General features: G+C 42.7%; 1 protein-coding gene across 2 annotated transcripts in view; it reads left to right on the plus strand.

Annotated features, from left to right (window-relative positions):
• IQUB (IQ motif and ubiquitin domain containing) overlaps positions 1-22,278 on the plus strand; it is a 438,241-nt gene that overhangs the window by 297,225 nt on the left and 118,738 nt on the right. For both annotated transcript variants that reach the window (XM_086966816.1, XM_086966821.1), the window contains one exon: positions 9,328-9,498. In XM_086966816.1, coding sequence (XP_086822942.1) covers positions 9,328-9,498 — 171 coding nt within the window. The remainder of the gene's footprint in view (positions 1-9,327; positions 9,499-22,278) is intronic.

Consider the following 22,278-nt stretch of genomic DNA (forward strand, 5'->3'; position numbering starts at 1 on the left):
GTTGGACAAAATTTGGAACAACCTTCCTCAGGACCACCTCACCACTCTAGGAATTCAGGAAAAGGACTGAAGGACTGGATGTTTGAATGAAAAAATCACCACAAAGCAGCTGCCAACTCTAGCTCCGTGAGAATCTCTCAGGTGATTTGCTGCGCTTCATTAAATCCTAATTGATTGATAAGTTCAAATGCACATGCTGCAGTCAAAATCTCACCAACGTGCCTCCCATCTCTGGGGATGAGTGGAGTGAGTGTCAAGGTGCTGAGGGGTATCTTTGGTCACTGTGGGCTTCAGTGGGGGCTTTCAACCAGGAAAGGGTAGCAGCAGGGCAGGCCAGCAGATATTAAGCAATGTGTTTAGATTCAGTCCCAACATGCAGCTTTGCACATGGATAGATCAAAAGCAAAAGGTGCATGCAGGTCCAACTCTACAAAGTTATCAATTGAACAGGTCCTGCTTATATTTCCAAAGCCAAGCAGATGCTTATGCCCAATCAGTCACCAGTTCGTTTCACAATTTCAATGGGTCAGCAAGAGCAACTCAGGATTGGTCAGTTTTTCCCTTCACAGAGATATGTTTGTGAAGGTACTCTTCTCAGAAGGGACTGTATGGTTGAATGCCGTCATGCAAACCACAGTATGGCTTTCAGGGGGCTGCCTTGTATGAAGCTATTTGTACTCCATAAGATATTGCATTACCTGCATGTATGCATGTGTTTACATATTGCAGACCTAGCCACGAAGCAGTGGAGTGCTGTATATGGGCAAAGTCAATATGTAAGAAATTGGGTTGTTGGCTGAGGGGGGGGGGGGGTGTGGGCTCTTTTCCGGCAACAGCCACAATCTTTTTCATGGTGAACCACAAAGAGTCACTAAATTAACCTGTGTTAACAATGTGGTAGCTTGGCACAAAAGCAGTCAGGTTTAACTGAAAGGCAATGTGTAAAGTATTTATGCAGCACTCAAACAGTAGAAAAGTAAATAAACAACACAAAAAATATCCCACACAAATTTAGGAAAATAGATTAAAATGAAATGCATTATTTGACACCAAAATGACAAAAATCCAATCAGTAGAAACAGAGATTTGCAAGTTAAAAGATTTAAGTTAAGTATAGCGTCCAAAAGCACAAAGTGCCACCCACGGTTTTCTGGCTGTGTGAGGCCGAGCGAACGTCACAAGTTCAGGCTGAATGTGATGGAGCTCGGCCAGATACAAGGGCAGGTTAGAATCTCTGAAAAAGTTACCTTCATACTGGGCATCATGGACGGTCATCTCATTAGTGCGAAGATCCTGTTAGGTTTCAAGGACGGTCGCTGCTGGAGCTTCACGTTGGCAGTCTCATTTTCTTCCAAGAGAATCTCGACTGATGCCACACCAAAGGTCCAGGATCTGGGTGGCACCTCTTGAGGATCAGTAACTCACTCCAGCAGAGTCTAGCAGGGCTCAGGCAGGGCCAATGCATCAGGGCAGCTGGGCCATTGTTGGGAGGATTCTGGAGCTTGTTGTGTCCCTGAAGCTCAGAACAGGAGGCCAGCTAACTCGCCCTTGAAGTCCCTCAGGAAGCCTTAGAGGAAGAGAGCAGGACCAGTCTTCTTTCTCAGACAGCAGGGCATGCCTCAAGCTGCAGGACAGTCCTCTGGCAGCATGGCAATTCTACTTCTGTATTGTCCACAGGTCCAGGCGAGTACTGAACAGTGGGTCTGAGGGTCCTAGTTTTACACCTGGTGCCAGCTTTGAAGTGGAAGAAACTTCTGGAGTTTTCCCCCACATAAGTGTGTGGAATTTCCTGTCTCCCTACCCTAGTCCCAGAATGTTTGGGGGCACATAGACTAGTATGAAGTTATTTGTTTGTGTACTGAGGGAGTGTCTTTGAGGTGCAAGTGGGGTTTTGTACAGCTCAGTCCTCATCCTGCTTGGATGGCCCATCTCGCCAACATCCAGGCCCTCTATTGTGTTGCTGTCTGGGAGGAATACACAAAGGCCAGGTGCCAGGTACAACTTGTTATATGGCCCACAAAAGAGGTTGCAGGCTCCAAATGGTTAGGGCTAGAAAATACCAACTTTCTAAATTTGGTATTTTCAGAATTGTGACTTAAAATCTGACTTTTCCATTAAATACGATTTTAAATTACAATTCATTTGATACCAAACATGACATTTCTACCTGATTCCAAACAAAAGTTATCACTTATTAAATATCCAATGCTATCTTATGAGAGAGAAGGAGGCCTCACAATAGTGAAATTTGAATTAGTGAGTTTTTCACTACCTGGTCATGTAAAACTTAAAAGAGCATGTCTAATTTTTCAAACACAATGCACGCTGCCCTATGGGCTCTTTAGGGCATATCCTTGGGGTGACTTGTATGTAATAAAAAGGCAAGATTTGTTTTTGCCAGGTTAAAATGGTAATTTAAGACTGGACACAGCCTGCACTGGCCGACTTGAAACATTTAAAGAGACTACTGGTGACACACTAAGTAGTAGCATTTAATTTACATGCCCTGGGTACACGTAGTAAGACTTTATTAGGAAAGTATAAGGAAGTTAAATGTGCCAGTTGGGTGCAAACCAACTTTAATATGTTTAGAGGAGAAAGCACAAGCACTTTAGGACTGGTTAGCAGTGGTAGAGTGCACTAAAGTCCTAAAGCGGACCAAAACAAATTCAGCAAAACAGGAGGGGTGAAAGCATAAAGATTGGGGGACTACCACGCAAGGGTGTCAGGTCTAACGCAAGGTTACAGTCAGTAAGTGATAGGAGAGGTGGATGGTTTTTAGGAGAAGAATTCTGTAACTACATCTTGTGGTAGTGTTCTTTAAAGGAGTCTGTCTTCAACTCTTTTCTGAATTGTAGCAGGGTTGGTGCAAACTGTGGTGGATATGGTGTAGTCATTTCAGATCCTGGTAGTAGTGGAATTAGTATTTTATGTTTTTTAAAAGAATCAAAAGGTATCAAGTTCTGGCAGAGAACACACTAATACTTTCGTTGCTAGAGGGTATGAAGATCTCATCCAGTGTTTATGGTTGTACTCCTTATTCACAGACCATCAGAATTTTAGGATCCTCTTTCCTCATGGTAAGATAGAAGAGCATTAGTGTAGAAATTAGGGACTCTATTACCTCACATATGCGAGCTAACATGTCCTACTTTTGGTGAGAAATATTTCACTCCAGTTAAGCAACACATTTGGCGCAATACATACAACAAGCAAGCTACCATTTTCAGAGTGTTTCACTACATTTGGCAGCAGCCTGTTCCCCAGCTTGCACCATGACCTTCTTCCAAGTACTTTGGCTTTCACAAACTTAGCTTAAAACAACTGTAACAACAAAAAGGTGATGGACTGAATGCTAGAATTAATCTCAGCCACTGGCAATTGCTCATAGCAGCATCCCAATCCATTGTTATTTTCCCATCATGCCACCCCAGTTTGAACCCAGCAATATGCAATCAGTCTTGGCCCTGTTCCCCACAGGAACAGTCCTGCCAAAACTACCAGGCCAGGTCCTTCCTGGGCCGGAAACAAGCATCCTGGGACTGGTTTCGGGGTGTCAGCTCTCATCAACGAGCCTGGTTTGAATCCAGAGGCACAGTGAGCCAGGGACCCATGTCTAGGCATACCTGGCACACTTAGGGCAGCAAATGCTAAAACAAGGTGATGGATGGTATGCTTGAATTAATCTCAGCCACTGGCATTCACTCAAGGCCGCATCGCAATCCATTGTTTTTGTGCCCACCATGCCATTCCAGTTTGGACCTAGTCATATGGGGTGGACCTGACCTAGCAGTTTGGGTTTGGACTGTTGCCATGGGTAGCATGGTCAAGACTGATTTGCATATGGCTGGGCCCAAACTGGAATTGCGTGGTGACACTAGCATGTTATTGGAGGAAACTCCCTGTCCTATAGGGTAAAAGTTCCCAGGAGCAACCCTACCAACTCTGACATACCTGGGGTTTCAGCCCTAAACAATTCCATGTGGTCCTGCTCTGCCACATCACACATGGCAGAATCATACTTTCCCTTGTTAGAGTTCTGGACATACCCAAAATCACACATGGCAGCATCTTCCTACCCCTTGTTAGAGCTCTGGACATACCCTGGTGTGTCAAGAAGAAGAGGAACTCCCCCTGCAAATCAGTTCTGGAAGAGATTTGGCCCCTACTGGGATTGGTGCCCCTGTGGTTTTGTGGACAATGGCAAGGGCAGGCCTAGGTGTGAGTTATTTTTATGCCTGTGACAGCGAATGCCCCATTGAAGCTTGTGCTGTTGGTGGGCACAGCCCCTAGGCCATCTTGAGATGGCCTGGCTGGGAGCAGATCACACCTCCTCCCAACCAAGACTATTTTGCTCTCTTTTCTGGGAGCCATTCACGCCTCCCAGCAGGCTGCCAGGTGACAGTTGGGGATTAACTCTGTAAAGGCTACTAGAGGCTTTTGAAAAGAAAATTTTAACTTTCTAGAAGTGAACGTGCTTACAAGGTCTTCATTCGTGCTATTATCTATAAGACCATCTTCTGGACGAAATGTTCATATGTGGACCGAAGACCCTAGATCAATAAATTAACATAATCTGATAATGATTCTCAGAATGATTCTCTGATATTAGGGCGGCAATCCGATTGACTGAGCTCACCACAATTACTTCACAAGAGAGGGTGTAAGACAACCCCTATTTAGGGTGGTAGCACGAAACAAGACCGAAATGTCGACAAATCCACCCATTTTCATGTAGAAAGAAACTCTCTGGAAATGTTCATCGTTTATTTAATGATGTTCTCCTTATTGAACATGTTTGAAATGGGTTAGAACAAGAGAAATAAGTTGCTGTATAAACAATCTATCTCAGTCACTTTCGTATTTATGTGATTTGCATTTTGTATTCTTATATATCAGCAGATTTTTCTACATAAATTTGTATTTTCTTTTTTTAATATACACCCGGCTTGCTCTTCTTTGTGGATGCACTTACTTTGAATGAATATCATTGATTTTGTTAATTTGCTTTCTTGAAGTCCGTAATTAGGGCTTCACAGATATAGTTCTTTTTAAGATTTTCTGGAATAAAATCCCTTGTAGGCATGATTACTTTATTTTGATCTAGATTTGCACAAGCATCCAAGGGTTCCTTGGGTTTCCCATTTTTATTGTTAGTAAGTTTCTATAAGTGGCATTAATCCATGGTTCTAACTATTCCCAAACTGAAGTTATAAATTATAAGGTGTTGTAACGTAACCCAGTGCTTTTCTATGGTCAGCCTTGCCGCAGTGAAAAATGACTTTGGAGGTTTTTCACTCCAAGGACATGTACAACTTAAGAGCAATGTCCTACTATTTAACAACCAGGCCTTACTGGCATATAGGGCATACCTAAAGGGTTATTTTAACAGGTTGAAATGGCAGTTTTAAACTCCCACCGTCTCACCACTTCACAGTACCAGCGGCCACTCCTGCTACTTAGAATGTGAGATCCCTGAGTAATTGCCACTGCATTGTCCAAAATCCTTAATCAATCAGTGTTGAATATGGACACCACTCTTCCCATAAACTGGATCTATCTGTGCCAACGTAAAACAGCTAGATAGAAGGTTAAGATTATCCAACCCACACAAAGGTGGTGAATAAATGCAGAGGTGGTGCTTACTATTTTGTTTTGCACTGAAGTTGTCATACTGCTGGTAACTTAGGTTCTTCTGCAATTTGTTTCCTACATGAGCAGGTGTGATAGTTGGATGATGACATTCTAGAGACCCGTGAAATACTTTGGGTCGAAACGTCAACAAACCCCGCCCCCCCCCTGTAGGAGGCTGGCTTAGTATATGGTGCACCCTTAAAGGAGTCAGACACCTTGCACTAATCAAGGAAACCCTTATTGTGATGTTAGTGGTCTTTCATAACCTTAGGCTCTAAAGTGGTAGCTGTGGAGAGCAGCATTCAGGCTTATCTTGAAGGAGTGTAAAGCAGCTTGTTTTTCCACGTTTAATCAATAGTGTAGATTAGATGAAAAAGAACCACAGTGTTCATAAAAAAAAATAAGTATTTATTACACAACACAATCACTATCACATTGGAATATCTTCTATCCAGAGATATCAACATTAAGATACTTCAAAGAAATCGGGTAAGTAGCACAAGTATGCACTGCTCTCCAGGGGGAGAACAAACCATATACTAAAGAAGTGGAATGTGAACTGCTTGGAAGAATGGGACTTGGACCAAAGGACTCAGGGGAGCTGGAAAAACCAGGAACCACCAAAGGTAAGTACCCGGGAACCCCACAGATGCTGTGTGCAAAGTGGAAACACAGCTGCTTGCCAAATTCAAGTCAATGGAGAAGTTGCAGTTGCAGTTTTAGTGGTACAGTGACATTGGAACCTCCAGTAGATGACAATGGAAGACTTGGGAGAAAAGGCCTCCATAGACATTAGTGAAGAAGTCCAGTGGAATCCAAGGGTGGATTCTTGAAAAGGAGAACCTGCAAGCAGAGAGGACAGATTTTATGCCACGTGGAGGTGACCAGCAGGCACGGAAGCTCAATCCCCACCTTTCGCAGGGATCTCAGGAGAGTTGACAAGGACCTTGTCGCTGCAGCTGTGGAGACCAGGTGACACTGTGGAAGATGGGGAGCCATACACGAGTTGTCCCATATTGAAATCTAGGTGGTCACAGTCCGACGGGAGTACCAAGAAGCCTTGGTAGCCGCAAGTAACGTAGAAGATGACCAGATGCAATAGTTGGGATCAGCAAGGACCAAGGGACACACAAATTGCAGGCAAAGTCATAGCAGACCCAGCGCCAGCAGAGGAGCCCACCAAAGCAGAAGTAGACCATCAAGAGGACCAACAGGCCAAAGACACAGGAGTCACAAGAATACCTTAAGCAGCTCGCCAAAGATAGATTCCCACAGTGCAAGGGATGCAGTGAGGATTCTGATCTTGAAGGATGACGTTCTGGAGTTGGAGCTTCTGGTAGCATGAAGATCTCTGGAGTGCAGAGCTATCAAGCCTTGGCAATGGCAAGTTGACGAGCTACACAGTGGTTTGGTCCCAGTAGCTCTGACTAGGGATGCTGTCCTCCAAATTGCAGGGATGACAGGTCATGCCTCTGAAGAGCCGCAGAACTAGCACCATTACGGTGCCTGCAGATGCAGGAGAGTGACTCCTACACTCCAAGGGACATATCTTTGGATGTCCTTGATGCCAATAGGTCGTTTGGAGTACCTGAGTGAAGCACAGACTCAGACAAGGCAGAAGACTTGCAGAACAGCGAGATAAGGAGCAGCAGGAGTCTTCCTTGATGTAGTCTCGGTTACAGGCGATGTCCAACTAAGTCCAAGTTTCCAGATGGTCGAAGAGTGTCTTGGCTTCAGAGGTGAGTTTTGTTCCACAACGAATCTGAGGACCCACCCACGGGGGAGCTCTTAAATGCCAAAGGAAAGGGTTGGAACAACTCGGGGTTCCCTCCCAGAGCAGGGTCTGGACAGAGGGTAGGGTACTCCCCTGTCTTTTGTCCAGTTTCATGCCAGAATGGGAACCAAGGGTTCCTGAACTGGCTCAAACTGGAGTATGCAAGGAGGCCACCACATGTGCCCTTCAATGCAGTCTGGTGGTGCTGGAAAGCGCCACCACCCCAGCCCAATACACTAACTTCTGTCTGGTAGGAATTCATTCCCCTTCAATACTGAGGGTCCCTGTTGGCCAACTAGCCCACCAGGTACCTCCAGTATGCACCAGGGAGCTGCGTTGCAGAGATGTATTCAGAGGCCACGCCCCTTTTTACACCTCTCTGCAATGCAGCTCGGTGTCGCTTACTGGAGGTACCTAGTGGGCGAGTTGGACCCTAGGGACCCTCAGGATTCAAGGGGATTTAAACTCCCAACTTAAAACAGCCACAGGGTGAGTTTACACAGTGGTGAAGGGAGGGGGCAGGGCCTGAGGTGACGTGTGCAAACACGCCCTGTGGTGCGTTTTAAGTTGGGGAAATAATTCTCCTTCAATAGTGAGGGCCCTTGGAGCCTAACTTCCCCACCAGGTGCTTCCAGTAAGCGCCACTGCGCTGCGTTGCAGAGAGGTGGTGCAGGACGTGTCCCTTTTTACACCTCTCTGCAGCGGCGCTTACTGGAGGTACCTAGTGGGCTAGTTTGACCCTAGTGACCCTCAGGATTCAAGGGGACTTAATCTCCCAACTTAAAACGGCCACAGGGCATGTTTACACAGTTCGAAATGGAGGGGCGGGTCCTGAGGTGACGTGTGCAAACATGCCCTGTGGCACGTTTTAAGTTGGGGAATTAATTCCCCTTCAATCCTGAGGGCCCTTGGGGGCTAACTAGCACACCAGGTGCTTCAAGTAAGCGCAACTGCGCTGCGTTGCAGACAGGTGGTCCAGGCCATGCCCCTTTTTACACCTCTCTGCAACGCAGCTCTGTGGCGCTAACTGGAGATACCTGGTGGGCTAGTTGGACCCAAGGGACACTCAGGATTCAAGAGGACTTTATCCCCCAAATTAAAACGTCCACAGGGCGTGTTTGCACACGTCAGCTCAGCCCCCCTCCCTTCACCAGTCTGCAAACGCACCCCCTGTCGAGTTCAATACTGAGGGTCCCAGTTGGCCAACTAGCTCACCAGGTACTTCCAGAATGCACCAGGGAGCTGCGTTGCAGAGATGAGTTCAGAGGCCACGCCCCTTTTTACACCTCTCTGCAACTCAGCTCTGTGTCGCTTACTGGATGTCCCTAGTGGGCTAGTTGGACAATAGGGACCCTCAGAATTCAAAGGGACTTAATCTCCCAACTTAAAACGGCCACGGGGCGTGTTTACACAGTGGTGAAGGGAGGGGACAGGGCCTGAGGTGACGTGTGCAATCACGCCCTGTGGTGCGTTTTAAGTTGTGGAAATAATTCCCCTTCAATAGTGAGGGCCCCTGGGGCCTAACTAGCCCACCAGGTGCTTCCAGTAAGAGCCACTGCGCTGCGTTGCAGAGAGGTGGTCCAGGCCGTGCCCCTTTTTACACCTCTCTGCAACGCAGCTCAGTGGTGCTTACGTACCTAGTGGGCTAATTGGACCCTAGGGGCCCTCACTATGGAAGGGGAATAATTTCCACAACTTAAAACTATTTTTGTCACTGAAAAAAACATAGGTTTCAGGCCCTTTATAGTTAGAAATTAGCTTTTAAAAAACCTTTAAAAAATATTCATGTCATTTGAGATGTCATGAGTGATGTCATGAGTGATGTAACTCCAAGCACAGATTCAAACCCTCTTGTATCTTTATGTGTTCTTATAATACTGATGAAACAGTATTAGTTAATTCTGCTTATTTTTATTTAGAGTTCGCAGCCAAAGAAATGGAAAGCCTTCGATGGAAAAACCACAAACATGCATACTCAATACACCATTCGGGCGAGGGAGCTGCGTGACATCTACACCAGCATCAACATCAAGAACCTATCTATTGATGAAAGACTGGACGCACTGCTAACACTCAAACAAACTGTTAAGGTAGGTGAGTGTGTACTGGTAACTTGTACTGTGCAGATGGCCACTCTTTGGAGAGAGTGGGGCCACAGGCTGTAAATGAGATGTAGACCAGGCCTCTAGATGTTTTTGATAACTTGATGCAATCTCTTCTTGTAGCACCTGTCAGATTAAAGGACTGAAAGGAGCTTGATGTGGTTAAACAAATCCATCCATTCATCCATCCATCCATCCAGTAAACTTCCATTTAGCTGGCCACTTTCGGGCGCCTAACCAAAGGGGGCATTGGCTTAGAAACTGTTAGTTCACTTTTTCCATATAAATTACTCTTTCTCCTTTCCTGTATGTACAAAAGGCTGCAGGAACACTTGAGTTATCTAAAAATGTTCTATTTTATTATCAAAATTTTACCTTGGCGCATTTCAGACGCTCTCGCTCCTTACTTGCATCATGTTGCACTGTTGCATGTGGTATATAATCATTAAAAAAAGGAAACAAAAGGTAAAGTAAATTGTAGATTATCTTTGGTTGTAACAGATTACCTTCAAAGTCCCTTAAAAAAAAAAAAACAACAGTTAAAATGTAGTTATGGTTATTAAAATGGATAATCACTGAAATTAGTAAATTATGGTTAAAACCACAATTCATATCGCGCACAACAGACAGGCAAACTATAACTTTGCACACCAAATGCAATGCTTTTGACTTTATAATATTTGTGCCAATGAATAACACCTTAAACAAAATGTCATTAAATAACAACACATATCCAAATTAACAAATTATACTACATTCATAGTCGTGTCCGTCCAAGTGGTAAGGGTAATGTGATATGTAATCTCATCTGTACAATGATTTACAGCATTTTTCATCACATTTTGTGCGTGAGTTATGGCTTACATGGCTGTAGGTAGTTAATTTATGGTCCAAACCATAACTTAAGAATTTCACCTTTTTTTGTAACCATAACTACGCTTCAACAATGTTTTTTAAGTGAACACAATTATGCTTGATTCACACTTTCCACTAAAAAAACTTTTTTTGGTTTGCCTACGACTATCATGAGTCCGTGCAGATGAAGCAGTACAAAGTGCTAAAGCCTGGGTCCATATTGGGCAATAATTTCTGCAGCGTCTATGGCCCTCCCTGTATGTTCTTTTTGGATTTGATCTACCCTGCGTTTAAATGAACATTATATATAAAATTCAGGATGGTACATTGCCGACCAAGGAATATATTGAGCAAGAAGCTTTAGGCTTGCTGTGATTTTTGTAACTGTGAATTTGGAGGGAGGGACAACCTACAACATTTTTTGCTGTTTTGTTCTATATATGTCTCCGAAAGTATGCTGTGGCTTCTTCCCCTTTCTAGACTTTATGGGGCTAATTGAGTGAAATCTGCATGGGAACTCTGCTTCAGGACTGATGAGTTTGTCCTCAACTCTGTAGCATCATATTTTTGGGCTGCTTGGTCACGTCTGAAAGATTTGCCCATTGTTTTAGGTATTAAGTTAACTGGATAACCTATATCAGAGGAGCATTCACTGGTGGTATACCTCCTATGTCCCTATGTACATGCATTCACTCCTTAGTATGATGTTATCTCTGTTTTACTGATGGCATAGTTGCATTATCTGATAGTCTCCTACTGCATTTGTTTTAGTGATCTTTTTTCATGGTTCCAAATAGGATGGGATTTGTAGCTATTGTTTCCCTAGGCATCTTTTTCCAGTGTCAATGGTCGCTGACAATTGCTAGTTTGAATGTTATCATTGTTATGTACCATGTTGTTATGCTTCCTAGTACTTCCGTTTAACAGGTCCCTGAGTCGTTCTGATTTACGAATTAGTTGTTCTTGTTGCCCTTTAGCTATTGTCTCTGTAGGAATTAATCTCTAACACTGACGGTTGTTGACTTACTGCAAGAACGTATTTTATTTGATATTATTTGCCTTGTTTCTATTCCTTTTTGTTTTGCGCTTTAACAGGTCCCTTATTGCACTGAATTATTAATTGATTATCCTTGTCCTCACAACTATTGTTTCTAGGAGTATTACTCTCTAGTGAAGTCGGCTGTGCCTGTTGATTTATTGTTTGATTGTATTTTCTATTTGATATTTTGATATTCTATTTGCCATCTTGTATATTTAGATTTTAGCCATAATGCCATACTTAGGTGTTATAAGCCATACATTTACTTGGTGGTTTATTTTATGTATGATTTTAACTCATGAATTTGGTGGATCTTCTTATATATGAGTTAAGAATTATATTTCTTTTTAATTGTGGCTTTTAATTATTGTAAGGCTGATAGCTGAAACAACATATACAACTGAATAAAAGAAATCTGAATGTACGTGAATGAAAAAATAGACTGATTTCCCATCGGAAATGTTGCTCTCTTGTACAACCCGAGCGACAAACAGATTTACATCAAAGTTGTCAAGAAAGTAGAACTTTACTTGGAAAGCATATTTTTTTTATTTTTAGGTCTGACATATCATACACTAATACATACATAAATAGAGGCTGTCAATCAAGATTCTTGTTCCATTTGTCTGGTCAAATGTCACATACATAATGCCCCCCCCTAATATAGCACAAAGTATTGATCTTCAGCATTAGATGCCTTTAATTTAAGTAACTGCATTTTGCCTTGTACATGTACACAGTTGCAACTTTGACAGGTGGACTTCCCAGTGACTGCTAGTCCCTGAGTACAGTACGGTGTTATCAACTATTTCTATCACACTTAAGAAATTTATTGTAAGTTGCAGTGTCGACTTATCACTCACTATCCACCAGCGTTGGTATATTTATTCATTTATCCATTAACAAAATGAGCACCAGTTATTAGAGCAGCTGGAGTGTATATATATATATATATATATATATATATACTAGCAGCCCGTCCCGACCTTGTGCGGGAGCAATCAGGCAGCAGCCCGGGCCCCCGTCTGCCCCGTCCCCAGCCTGCCCCGTCCCCCGCCTGCCCCGACATTGTCCGTGGGTCGCCCGGAGCCTTACCTCAGCCGCCGCTACCTCAGCCGCCGCTCCTCCCCCGCGCTCCTCAGTTCACCTCTCCGCCGCTCCTTGCCGCTCGTCACCGCTCCTCCCGCCTGTCCGCCGGTCCTCACCGCCTGTACGCTGCTGGCCACAGCTCCTCCCCGCGCCATGTCCGCCGCTCCTCCTCACACTCCTGGACGCCGCTTCTCCCCGCGCTCCTGGCGTCAGCACGCAGGTCCCGGCCGGTGCTACTTCGAAGCGGCGGGATGCCTGGCTTTCACCTTGGGGATACCCTGTAGGGGCTGTCTCACAGGGAAAAGCCAGGACGGGTTCCCAAAGCAAGCGCAGAGATACCCCTTCGGGGGTCGATTCAGGCGCTATATAAGAAACATAATAATAATGGTGAATGGCAACTACAGAACTATTATCCCGGGATGACTCTAACGCCCTGTGAATTTTGAACACAATGAATACATGTAACAGCTTATTGGAAAAAGTGCAAGGACTACTGCTGCAGCAGATGAGATTTGGCTTCAACCAGAAATCTATACTACTATTATAAAGCAAGAACTTTGAACCTTTGAGGCGGGTAAACTCGGGAACCACAGCACCAATCCACACACCCGATACATCATTGTAATCGTCAGGGTGTGCAGATGGACATAGGCTATATAAACTATACAAATATGCTTTATTTAAAAAATTTACATTAAAAAAAAAGTAGTCCCTTCGAAGTAGCGCTGGCTGCGACCTGCGTGCTGACGTCAGGAGCCCGGGAAGGAGCGGCGTCCAGGAGCGCGAGGAGGAGCGGCAGACATGGCGCGGGGGAGGAGCGGTGAGGAGCGGCGGACAGGCGGCGAGGAGCGGTGAACTGAGGAGCGCGGGGAGGAGCGGCGACTGAGGTAAGGCTCCGGGGGACCCACGGACAATGTCGGGGCAGGCGGGGGTCGGGGCAGGCAGGGGTCGGGGCAGGCGGGGGACGGGGCGGGCAGGGGCCCCGGCTGCTGGTCAATGTCGGGGTGGGCGGGGGTCGGGGCAGGCGGTGGCCCGGGCTGCTGGACAATGTTGGGGCGGGCGGGGGTCACATCATGGATAGAGCCAAACAGCAGCAATGTCACATCGCTTCAAAAGAAAAGTACACTGTGCTCAATACCAAGAGCCCCAAATAACAAAGGGCAATAATGATCGCAGCGGGGGCTCGGGCTGCTGGACAATGTCGGGGCGGGCGGGGGTCGGGGAAGCCTGATTGCTTCCGGACAAGGTCGGGACGGGCTGCTAGTTATTAATAAAAGATTGGAAATAACAGAATGCAGGGAAAAATGTCCCAGAATAAACCATTAAATGTTCCACAGGAAGAGCTGTGTCCCCCACCTGCACTTCCTTGGCTTTATTCTTTTGTAAGAGACTATTTTGCACAGCATCAGTTCTCTCTCTTCCATACAGTATAATTCTTTGTCAGAATACATGTCTTCCCTTTAGTACACTGCAGTCCTCCATCTTCTGTGAGGACATCTGTCATTAGTATAACACTACTGCTGCTTTCCATTTCCATTGTATTCTTCTGTGTGGACATCTTTTGACTACATAGTGCTACTTCAGTTTTCAAGCAATTGTATTGTCCTTAGAGAGGATATCTGTTGACTGTATATAAACCAGCCCCTTTCCTGGGCCTAGCTTTGTTGCCAATAGCAACTCTATGGCACTTGGAGTAAAAGAAAGACCAGACATTTACATCTTTGGGGTTTGCAGAGACTCGTGCCTCCTAGTCTGCCAATAACAAAAGCAAATAAAAAAAAAACAGCTGCAGTACCAAACATAAAACTGCTTTATATATTCAATGCATGAGTGAAATAAAGACATAAATTCGCTTTTCAAACGTATGGTTTCTCAAGCATTCCACAAAAAGCAAAAAGACACATTTAAGCTGACAGAAAGGCGTGAGGATAAAATGTTACTGTGGGATAATCCAAGATGTGTTTAACAATGTCTCAATCCAATAGAGGCCTGACCTGAAACCCCGTTCTATATGAATGGAAGGTAAGTTGAAGTTAATATATTTGAAAAAATGGTGCAAGCATCATTGCATACCAAATGTAATACTTTTGTCAGCAGTGAAAGCATTACATGAGAAACCTAAAAACAGACATACATTCTCATTCTATTATTAAAAGTATAATGCATTCAATATTGCCATATAAAAGACACAGTTGCGACCAGACCATTAGTTTTGCCATTCCTTGTTTTGCTTGGTGTAAATCTGTACAGTAGTTTTTGAGATACTGATGTTTAAAAAGGTGGCAAGTGACCGTTAAAAGTTGAACACTTTTGTATAACTGCCATTTAAACTGGCAAATCAATCCTGTTAATCACATTTTCTAATTTAAAGACAATACGATTGGCTGGACTAGGGCTTAAATGTTTTTCTGCAATCTTGAAATTCACGGGTCTTCTCTGACGCATGAGTTTCACGCAGAACAAAGGATTTTCCACAGCCATGTGCGGCCAATTGCAAAGGTGAGCAGAGATGGGTAGGACCCAGATGCGTGAAAATCCACAGCAACCCTGAAAAAAGCGTTATTTTGTGCAAGTGAGTCAGTGCCATGAGACAAACACACCAGCAGCCATTTTAGGTCCTGAATCCTACAGACATTTTGGGGTCGATTCCGATTCGGCAAAATACCCTGCGAATAGCGGTACGGAGCATTTTTCCCGTACGAATCGTACACCTTTAACGTCCCCGTATGTACGATGAAGTACGATCCAAACCCAAAGCAGATCTCCGTACGAATCATACAAAAGACCATACGACTTAAAGATCCATACAAATCGCATTTGGAACACCCAGTACGCGACGTCCGTACGGACCGAAGCAGCTTTTTCCGACCCAGCAAGTACGATTCGTCACCACAATACTCCGTATGACTCTTTTTCTATGGGAGTTTAAAACGTCCGTAAAAGCATATTTCGACTCAAACCGCGTACGTAACGGACCCCCCCGGGTATGCGAGTACACCCCATGATTGCAGGGGTATTGTGCGTAGGGGTGTGGTGCATCGGGGTACGGTGCATAGGTGTATGGTGCGTAGGGGTCCAGAGCATAGGGGTACAGTGCGTACCCCCATGATTGCAGGGGTACGGTGCGTATGTCAATGTGTGGCTCTCTGTACGAATTGGTCATACAACGTTTTCCATATGAATCGCATTCTCATTCCCCGGTCCGGATCGTACTTGTCGAGTCGTACAGCATGTTTACGATTCGTACGGTTCACCGTGAGGGTCCGTGTCGTACGGATTTTCCCTTGCTTTTCGTACGGTTCGCAAAGATTCGGACGTATTGTTTTTTGTGTACAACGCGATTCAGATGGATTTGTATGATTTGTATGGAAACGGCTACGAATTCGAATCGTCGTACGTATTCGTTTCCCGAATCGGAATCGACCCCTTTGTGTCTGACTTGCTTCCAACTCGCATATTTCAGGCACTGCAAAAAAAATCACAGTTACAGCCAAACGCTAAAATAATTGTCTGGCTTTGCTTGAAAGGCAGGAGGTATGGGCCCAACGGAGACTTTCGTTGGGCAGCCACGGTGGACCAGGCCTGTGGCCAAGCAGAGCATGCGAGAGCAGCCACAGTGGGTTGAATACAGGGCCTGATCACAGCCAATCCAAGCCAAATACTGTGCGCAGCTTGAATTTAGCAGCTTCAGCTTACTTGGGGACGGTGGCCCTTCAGTAAACCTACACTGTGCCCAGCCTTTTGCCACGCGCAGTGCGTTTTGGGTGGCTGGTTGTGTGGTTAGAGAAGCTTTCCCACTGTAGCCAACGCACACAGTAGGGGATGAAAAGAAAGTAATTCATTACAAAAGAAATTAAATTCACTGAAAAAACACAATTGAAAAGTTAGTTACTTTTGTAACTAAAATGCGAAAATCACAGAAATGTGCATATTAAGTTGCTAAGGATGCCCATACACAAAAACAGTTGGCGCAATACAAGCTGGCGGGCAACCGTGAGTGTTTTAGTTTGTGTGTTGCATGCGTTCCAAACCGCAACTTGAATTTCAGTGGTTTCACATCTTTGAGCCTCAAATATGTCTCAGGCAGTCAGATAGATGGAAAGGCAGCTCAGTGTTTTGAGGTGGGAGAATAGCATTTTAACAACTTGATTGATTTAGGAAATCAGAGTGAAGAAGGATGACACTTTTTTCACTGTTCTACAAAGGCAGGTATGGCGGGTGAGCCTAACGTCGATTTCCAGCTTGGCAAAATATGTTACTATAGTAGAAGATCTTTTTTGTTTGTGCATTAAACTGAAAGCAGTAAGAGTAATGCAGCAGTCTACTTCTGGAAGCATCTGCCCCGGCTGTAGGAGCTCAAAAGAGCTGGCCTTTTGATTTTTCACTGGATTTTGGGATGATCAGTGTAATTGATGCAAGTTGTGCCTAGGAGTGGCTCAGGCTGTGGTATGGTATGAATGTATGATAGCATGGGTGAAAGAGAGAACCTTTGAGGGACTCTAAAAAGTAGTGGTTAGGGGATAGGAAATAATTGGAGGTAGGATAATTATTTGAGATTTGTTCGAAAGGAAAGAGATCCATTCCATGGCCAGATCCTGGGCCCCCACCTGGTGTTGTCTGTTGAGTAGGATTAAGAGGATTCCTGTGGCAAAGGCACTTCTCCAGAGATCCCCCCAGGTTGAGGGAGACTGGGACGGACCAAATATTAAAACCAAAGCCGGCAGAAATGTTGACATGAACCCTATGTTTCACTGTGCAGTTGTATGAAGTGAACAAGATTGATGCTCTTGAGTGGGGTTAGGCAGTGGTGCTCCCAGAAAAGACAGTGTTAGAAAAAATGGGGCAAGTAGCATAGATTATAGCTCAGCTTTTCAAAGTGCTTTCCAGTAGCTGAGGTTAATTCAAGCATTCCATCCATCACTGTTTTTTTTATTTATTATGTTGCCTTAAGTGGAACACTATGCCCAAACGTGAGTCCTGTGCACACTGTGTCTCTCGGACCAAGCTGTGCCCTGCTGTTAAACCCATAACCAGGGCAAAACCAGTCCTGTGTTGTTTGTGTTTTGGTTTGGGGAGAACCTGGCTTGGCAGTTTGGGCAGGACTGTTCCCTGTAGGAGCACAGTCAAGACTGATTTGCATATAGCTGGGTTCAAACTGAGGTGGCATGGTGTGCAAAATAACAATAAATTAGGATGCGGCCCGAGTGATTACCTGTGGCTGAGATTAATTCAAGCATTCCATTGATCACTGTTTTGTATATCAATTGTTAACCAAGCATTTACCTATAGGTCGGACTTATAAACAAAAGTCCCATTTTGTGTCATTGATGGGTAAAGGGACTCAATTGTTTCTCATACATTGAACTGTATTGAATTAAAATTGCATTTATATAGCACTTACTACTTCTGATGAGGTGTTGAAGTGCTTCACTGTGAGTAGCACGCTATCCTTGAGCCCAAAGTTAAGGGTCAGTCCATTGGATTTGGGGTTAATCTTGTAGGCTAAAGTAAACCATTCCATGCATTTACTCCAGTTTCTTTATGGTGCATTAATTATTTTTTATGCAGGATTTTAAGGAATACAGCTGTTGGCAGCATGCAATCTGTGGATGTAAAACGTAGGAAGAAACAGTTTTAAATTCTGTTGTAAATGAATGTGGCTTTTAACAGTCTTTCCAGAGACACTCAACTTTTAAAGAGGTGACAGATACTTGCCTCACTTCAAAAAGCAAGCCCAGTGCATGTTGAGTCGCCTTTACTAGTGATTGTGATGCACTGCGACATTTAAGCACATCCCAGGACCTGGAATTACAGTTTACAATACCACCATTGCCCCACAGTATGAAATGCAAGCAACACTTTCAAATACGGAAAGACCCCTATGTGTATCTACCCCAGCAGTGTATAACGTGTTGTTACAGTTTATGTCAATCATTGTACACCATATATGTACACCATATATTTACATACATTTTAATTACATATAAGAAATAAACTTTAAAAAAAGATAAACACACAAACAGAATAATTTATACACATATATTTACTTTAAAGCAATTAATAAACTATTATTTTTAATTTATGTTAAAAGTTTAAATTAATATAAAAAATACAAAAATATATTAATGATTTAAAATATAAAAAAACTAAATCTATAATAAATTAAAAACATTAAACTATTAAAAAATATTTAAACTTAAATTTCAAAATACAATCAATGCAACAGTAGGAATAATGTTGGATAGCAAAAGGGTAAAAATAACTATAGGGCCGATTATGATTGCGGTTAATCCGCATCCTCCGGGCCGGCGGAAGCCACCGCCGGCCCGGAGGATGCGGATCAACCGCTGCGGACTGAAAAAACACCCCCACCAGATTAGGATGGCTGGGGGATTTTTTTTCCGTCTGCCGATTTTCCGCCGCGGTCGCCTTCCGACCGCAGCGGAAAAGCTCTAACATGGCTGGCGGTGTCTATCAGACACCGCCAGCCATATTAGGATGTCAGCGGTCCTATGCCTTTCCACGGCGGTATTTCCGCCGTGGAAAGGCATACGGACTTTTCTTTGGGGGCCCCACATCCTAATTAGCACGGAGGGACCGCCGCAGCCCCTGCGGACAGTCCCTCCACCTCTGGGGTGGCGGACGGACGTAGGTCCGTCCGCCCTCCTAATAGGCCCCTATGTGTTGGATAGCGGAGGAATTAAATTTACTATTCCAACTCCAATGAGTGCATTAGTAGGGAAAGTGTTGGATAGCAGAGGGTAAAAATTACTATTCCAACTCCACTGAGAGCAACAGTAGTGAAAGTGTTAAATAGCGAAGGTGCAAAAATTACTATTCCCAATCCAAAGAATACAACAGTAAGGACAATATTCGATAGTGGAGGGGAAAACATTTCTATTCCCACTCCAAAGAGTGCAACAGTAGGGAAAGTGTTGGACAGCGGAGGGTTAAAAATTACTATTCCCACTCAACTAAATGCAGCATTAGGATAAGTGTTGGATAGCGGAGGGGTAAAACTCTTTATTCCCACTTCGGTGAGTGCAACAGTGGGGAAAGTGTTGGATAGCTGAGGGGTAAAAATGACTGTTCGCACTCCAGTGAGTGCAACAGTAGGGTAAGTGTTGTATATTGGAGGGGTACAATCTACTATTCCCATTCAGGTGAGTGCAACAGTAGGGAAAGTGTTGGTTAGCAGAAGGGTCAAAATTACTATTCCCACTCCACTGAGTGCAACAGTAGGGAAATTGTTGGATAGCAGAAGGGTAACATTTACTATTGCCACTCCAGTCAGTGCAACAGTAGGGAAAGTGTTGGATAGTGGAGGGGTCAAAATTACTATTCCAACTCTAGTGACTGCAACACTAGGGAAAGTGATGGATAGAGGAGGGGTCAAATCAACTAATCCCACTCCAGTGAGTGCAACAGTAGGTAAAGTGTTGGATAGCTGAGGATTAAAATTAAGTATTCCCACTCCAGTGAGTGCAACAGTAGGGAGAGTGTTTGATAGCAGAGGAGTAAAAATTACTATTCCAACTCCAGTGAGTGCAACAGTAGAGAAAGTGTTGTATAGCGGAGGGGTAAAATTAACTAATCCCACTTTAGTGAGTGCAACAGTAGAGAAAGTGCTGGATAGCGGAGAGGTAAAAATTACTATTCCCACGCCAGTGAGTGCAACATTAGGGAAAGTGTTAGATAGCGTATTTTAAATTACTATTTACACTCAAACAGTTGAACAAATATATATTAAAAATAAAAATAAATAAACAATATTAAAAAAATGAAAAATAAAATATATTAAATATATAAAAAGAAAACATATTACAATATTAATTACATATAACAAAGACCTACAAATATTATATCAAATAAAATAAAAAATACATTTTATCTTCTAAACTAGAAACTATTTCCAAACAAAAACGTAATCAATACATAAATGTATTTATTTTATTTCCTACCCTATAAAACCACACCAAAAACAAAACACCTCAACATTTTTTAATTAAATTTACTTCCATAATCAACATAATTAATAATCATTGAAATAAATATTAATAATAAAGAACGAATAAACAGTATTTGAATAAACACACTTTATCACTATAATATTCACAACACACACCTAAATTAAACTATAAAATAATAAAACACAATCAAAAGTTATATTTAAATGAAACACTATTATTATTAACAACTAATATGAAAGTCATTAAAATGTATTTATTACCCACCCGTTACCCCTTTAAAAGTAAAAACAGCACACACAAAATATAATTACCCAAAATAAATATCAAAGAATTAACGCTAACAACTATATATTAATTAATAAAACACAAATTACTTCCACCCTTTTCTCCTAAAAACACCACAACACACACCTAAAATTACACAATTACCATAATAACATTTTAATTATTTTAATTAATATCAATTAGCAAAACATTAATAATAACAAATAAATAAACTACTTAACACCCTTTACCCCTATATACCCCAAAATGCATATCTAAAATTAATAACACAATTACCATAATTATTTACCAATTAATGAATTAAACATACCAATTATTAGTTTATAAATTAAAACTAAATTACTTCCCACCCTTTACACCTATAACCACCACAAAACACACCTAAAATTAATGACACAATTACCATAATTAATTACCATTTAATTAATAAAAACAAATTAACTAATTATTTCATGAATTAAAAATACATTACTTCCCACCCTTTACACCTATAAACACAACACCCTCCTAAAATTAATTACACAATTACCATAATTAATGACCAATTAATCAATAAAAATTAATTCACAACTAATCATTTAATAATTAATAATTAATTACTTTATACATTTAAAACGATAAACTCTCAATTAAACAAATATGAATAAATAAACATTAATCAATTAATTCAATATAATTAAATTACTTCCCATCCTATTCCCCTATAAACCCATGACCCGCTACGTAACTTAAAACACAAAATTCAAATAAAAAAAAGAATAACTAAAAATGTAACACAAAAAATAAAAATACAAACAATTCTTATACAAAACACATACATCACATATATATAAAATATATACTAAAATACATACTAATATTTTTTAAGTGGATATTACTTACTTTAAGTCGATATTCTTGACCACGATATTCTTGCTGTCGATAAAAAATCTAACTTTGTCCCTCCATCACACAGCCTACCTGTGGAAGTATTAACTTTTGAAAAAGCGGTCATGAGAGAGGTTCAGGAGTTAGACCCACGAACTATCAAAGTATTTCCTAACACCAGCAAAGCTGAACAATCCGCGTTACAGGAACTGTCAAAGAACAACCAAAGTACCATAAAACCAGCCGACAAAGGCGGGGCAATTGTATTACAAAACACCACGGATTACAGGAATGAATGTCTCCGTCTACTAGGGGACACAAGAAACTACGCCAAACTGGATGAAGATCCAACAGAACGTCTAAGAATCTCAATTGCATACCTGACAGAGGAATGTCAAGCCAACGATTGGCTTAGTAAAAAAGAAATTGAGTTCTTAACAAACAAAAAACCAACAATACCATACTTCTATACTATCCCCAAAATACACAAGAGACTGGAGAACCCACCAGGGAGGCCCATAGTCTCGGGAATAGGCTCAATTCTAGAGCCTCTTTCACAATTCGCAGATGCCTTTCTCAGACCCCTTGTGCAAAAAACAGACACCTATCTGAGGGACACCAAGGACGTACTGTGCCTGTTACAAGACCTAACTTTTGACGCGA

The sequence above is a fragment of the Lissotriton vulgaris genome, chromosome 1_1 (assembly GCF_964263255.1).
Source record: "Lissotriton vulgaris chromosome 1_1, aLisVul1.2, whole genome shotgun sequence".
Taxonomy (NCBI): domain Eukaryota; kingdom Metazoa; phylum Chordata; class Amphibia; order Caudata; family Salamandridae; genus Lissotriton; species Lissotriton vulgaris.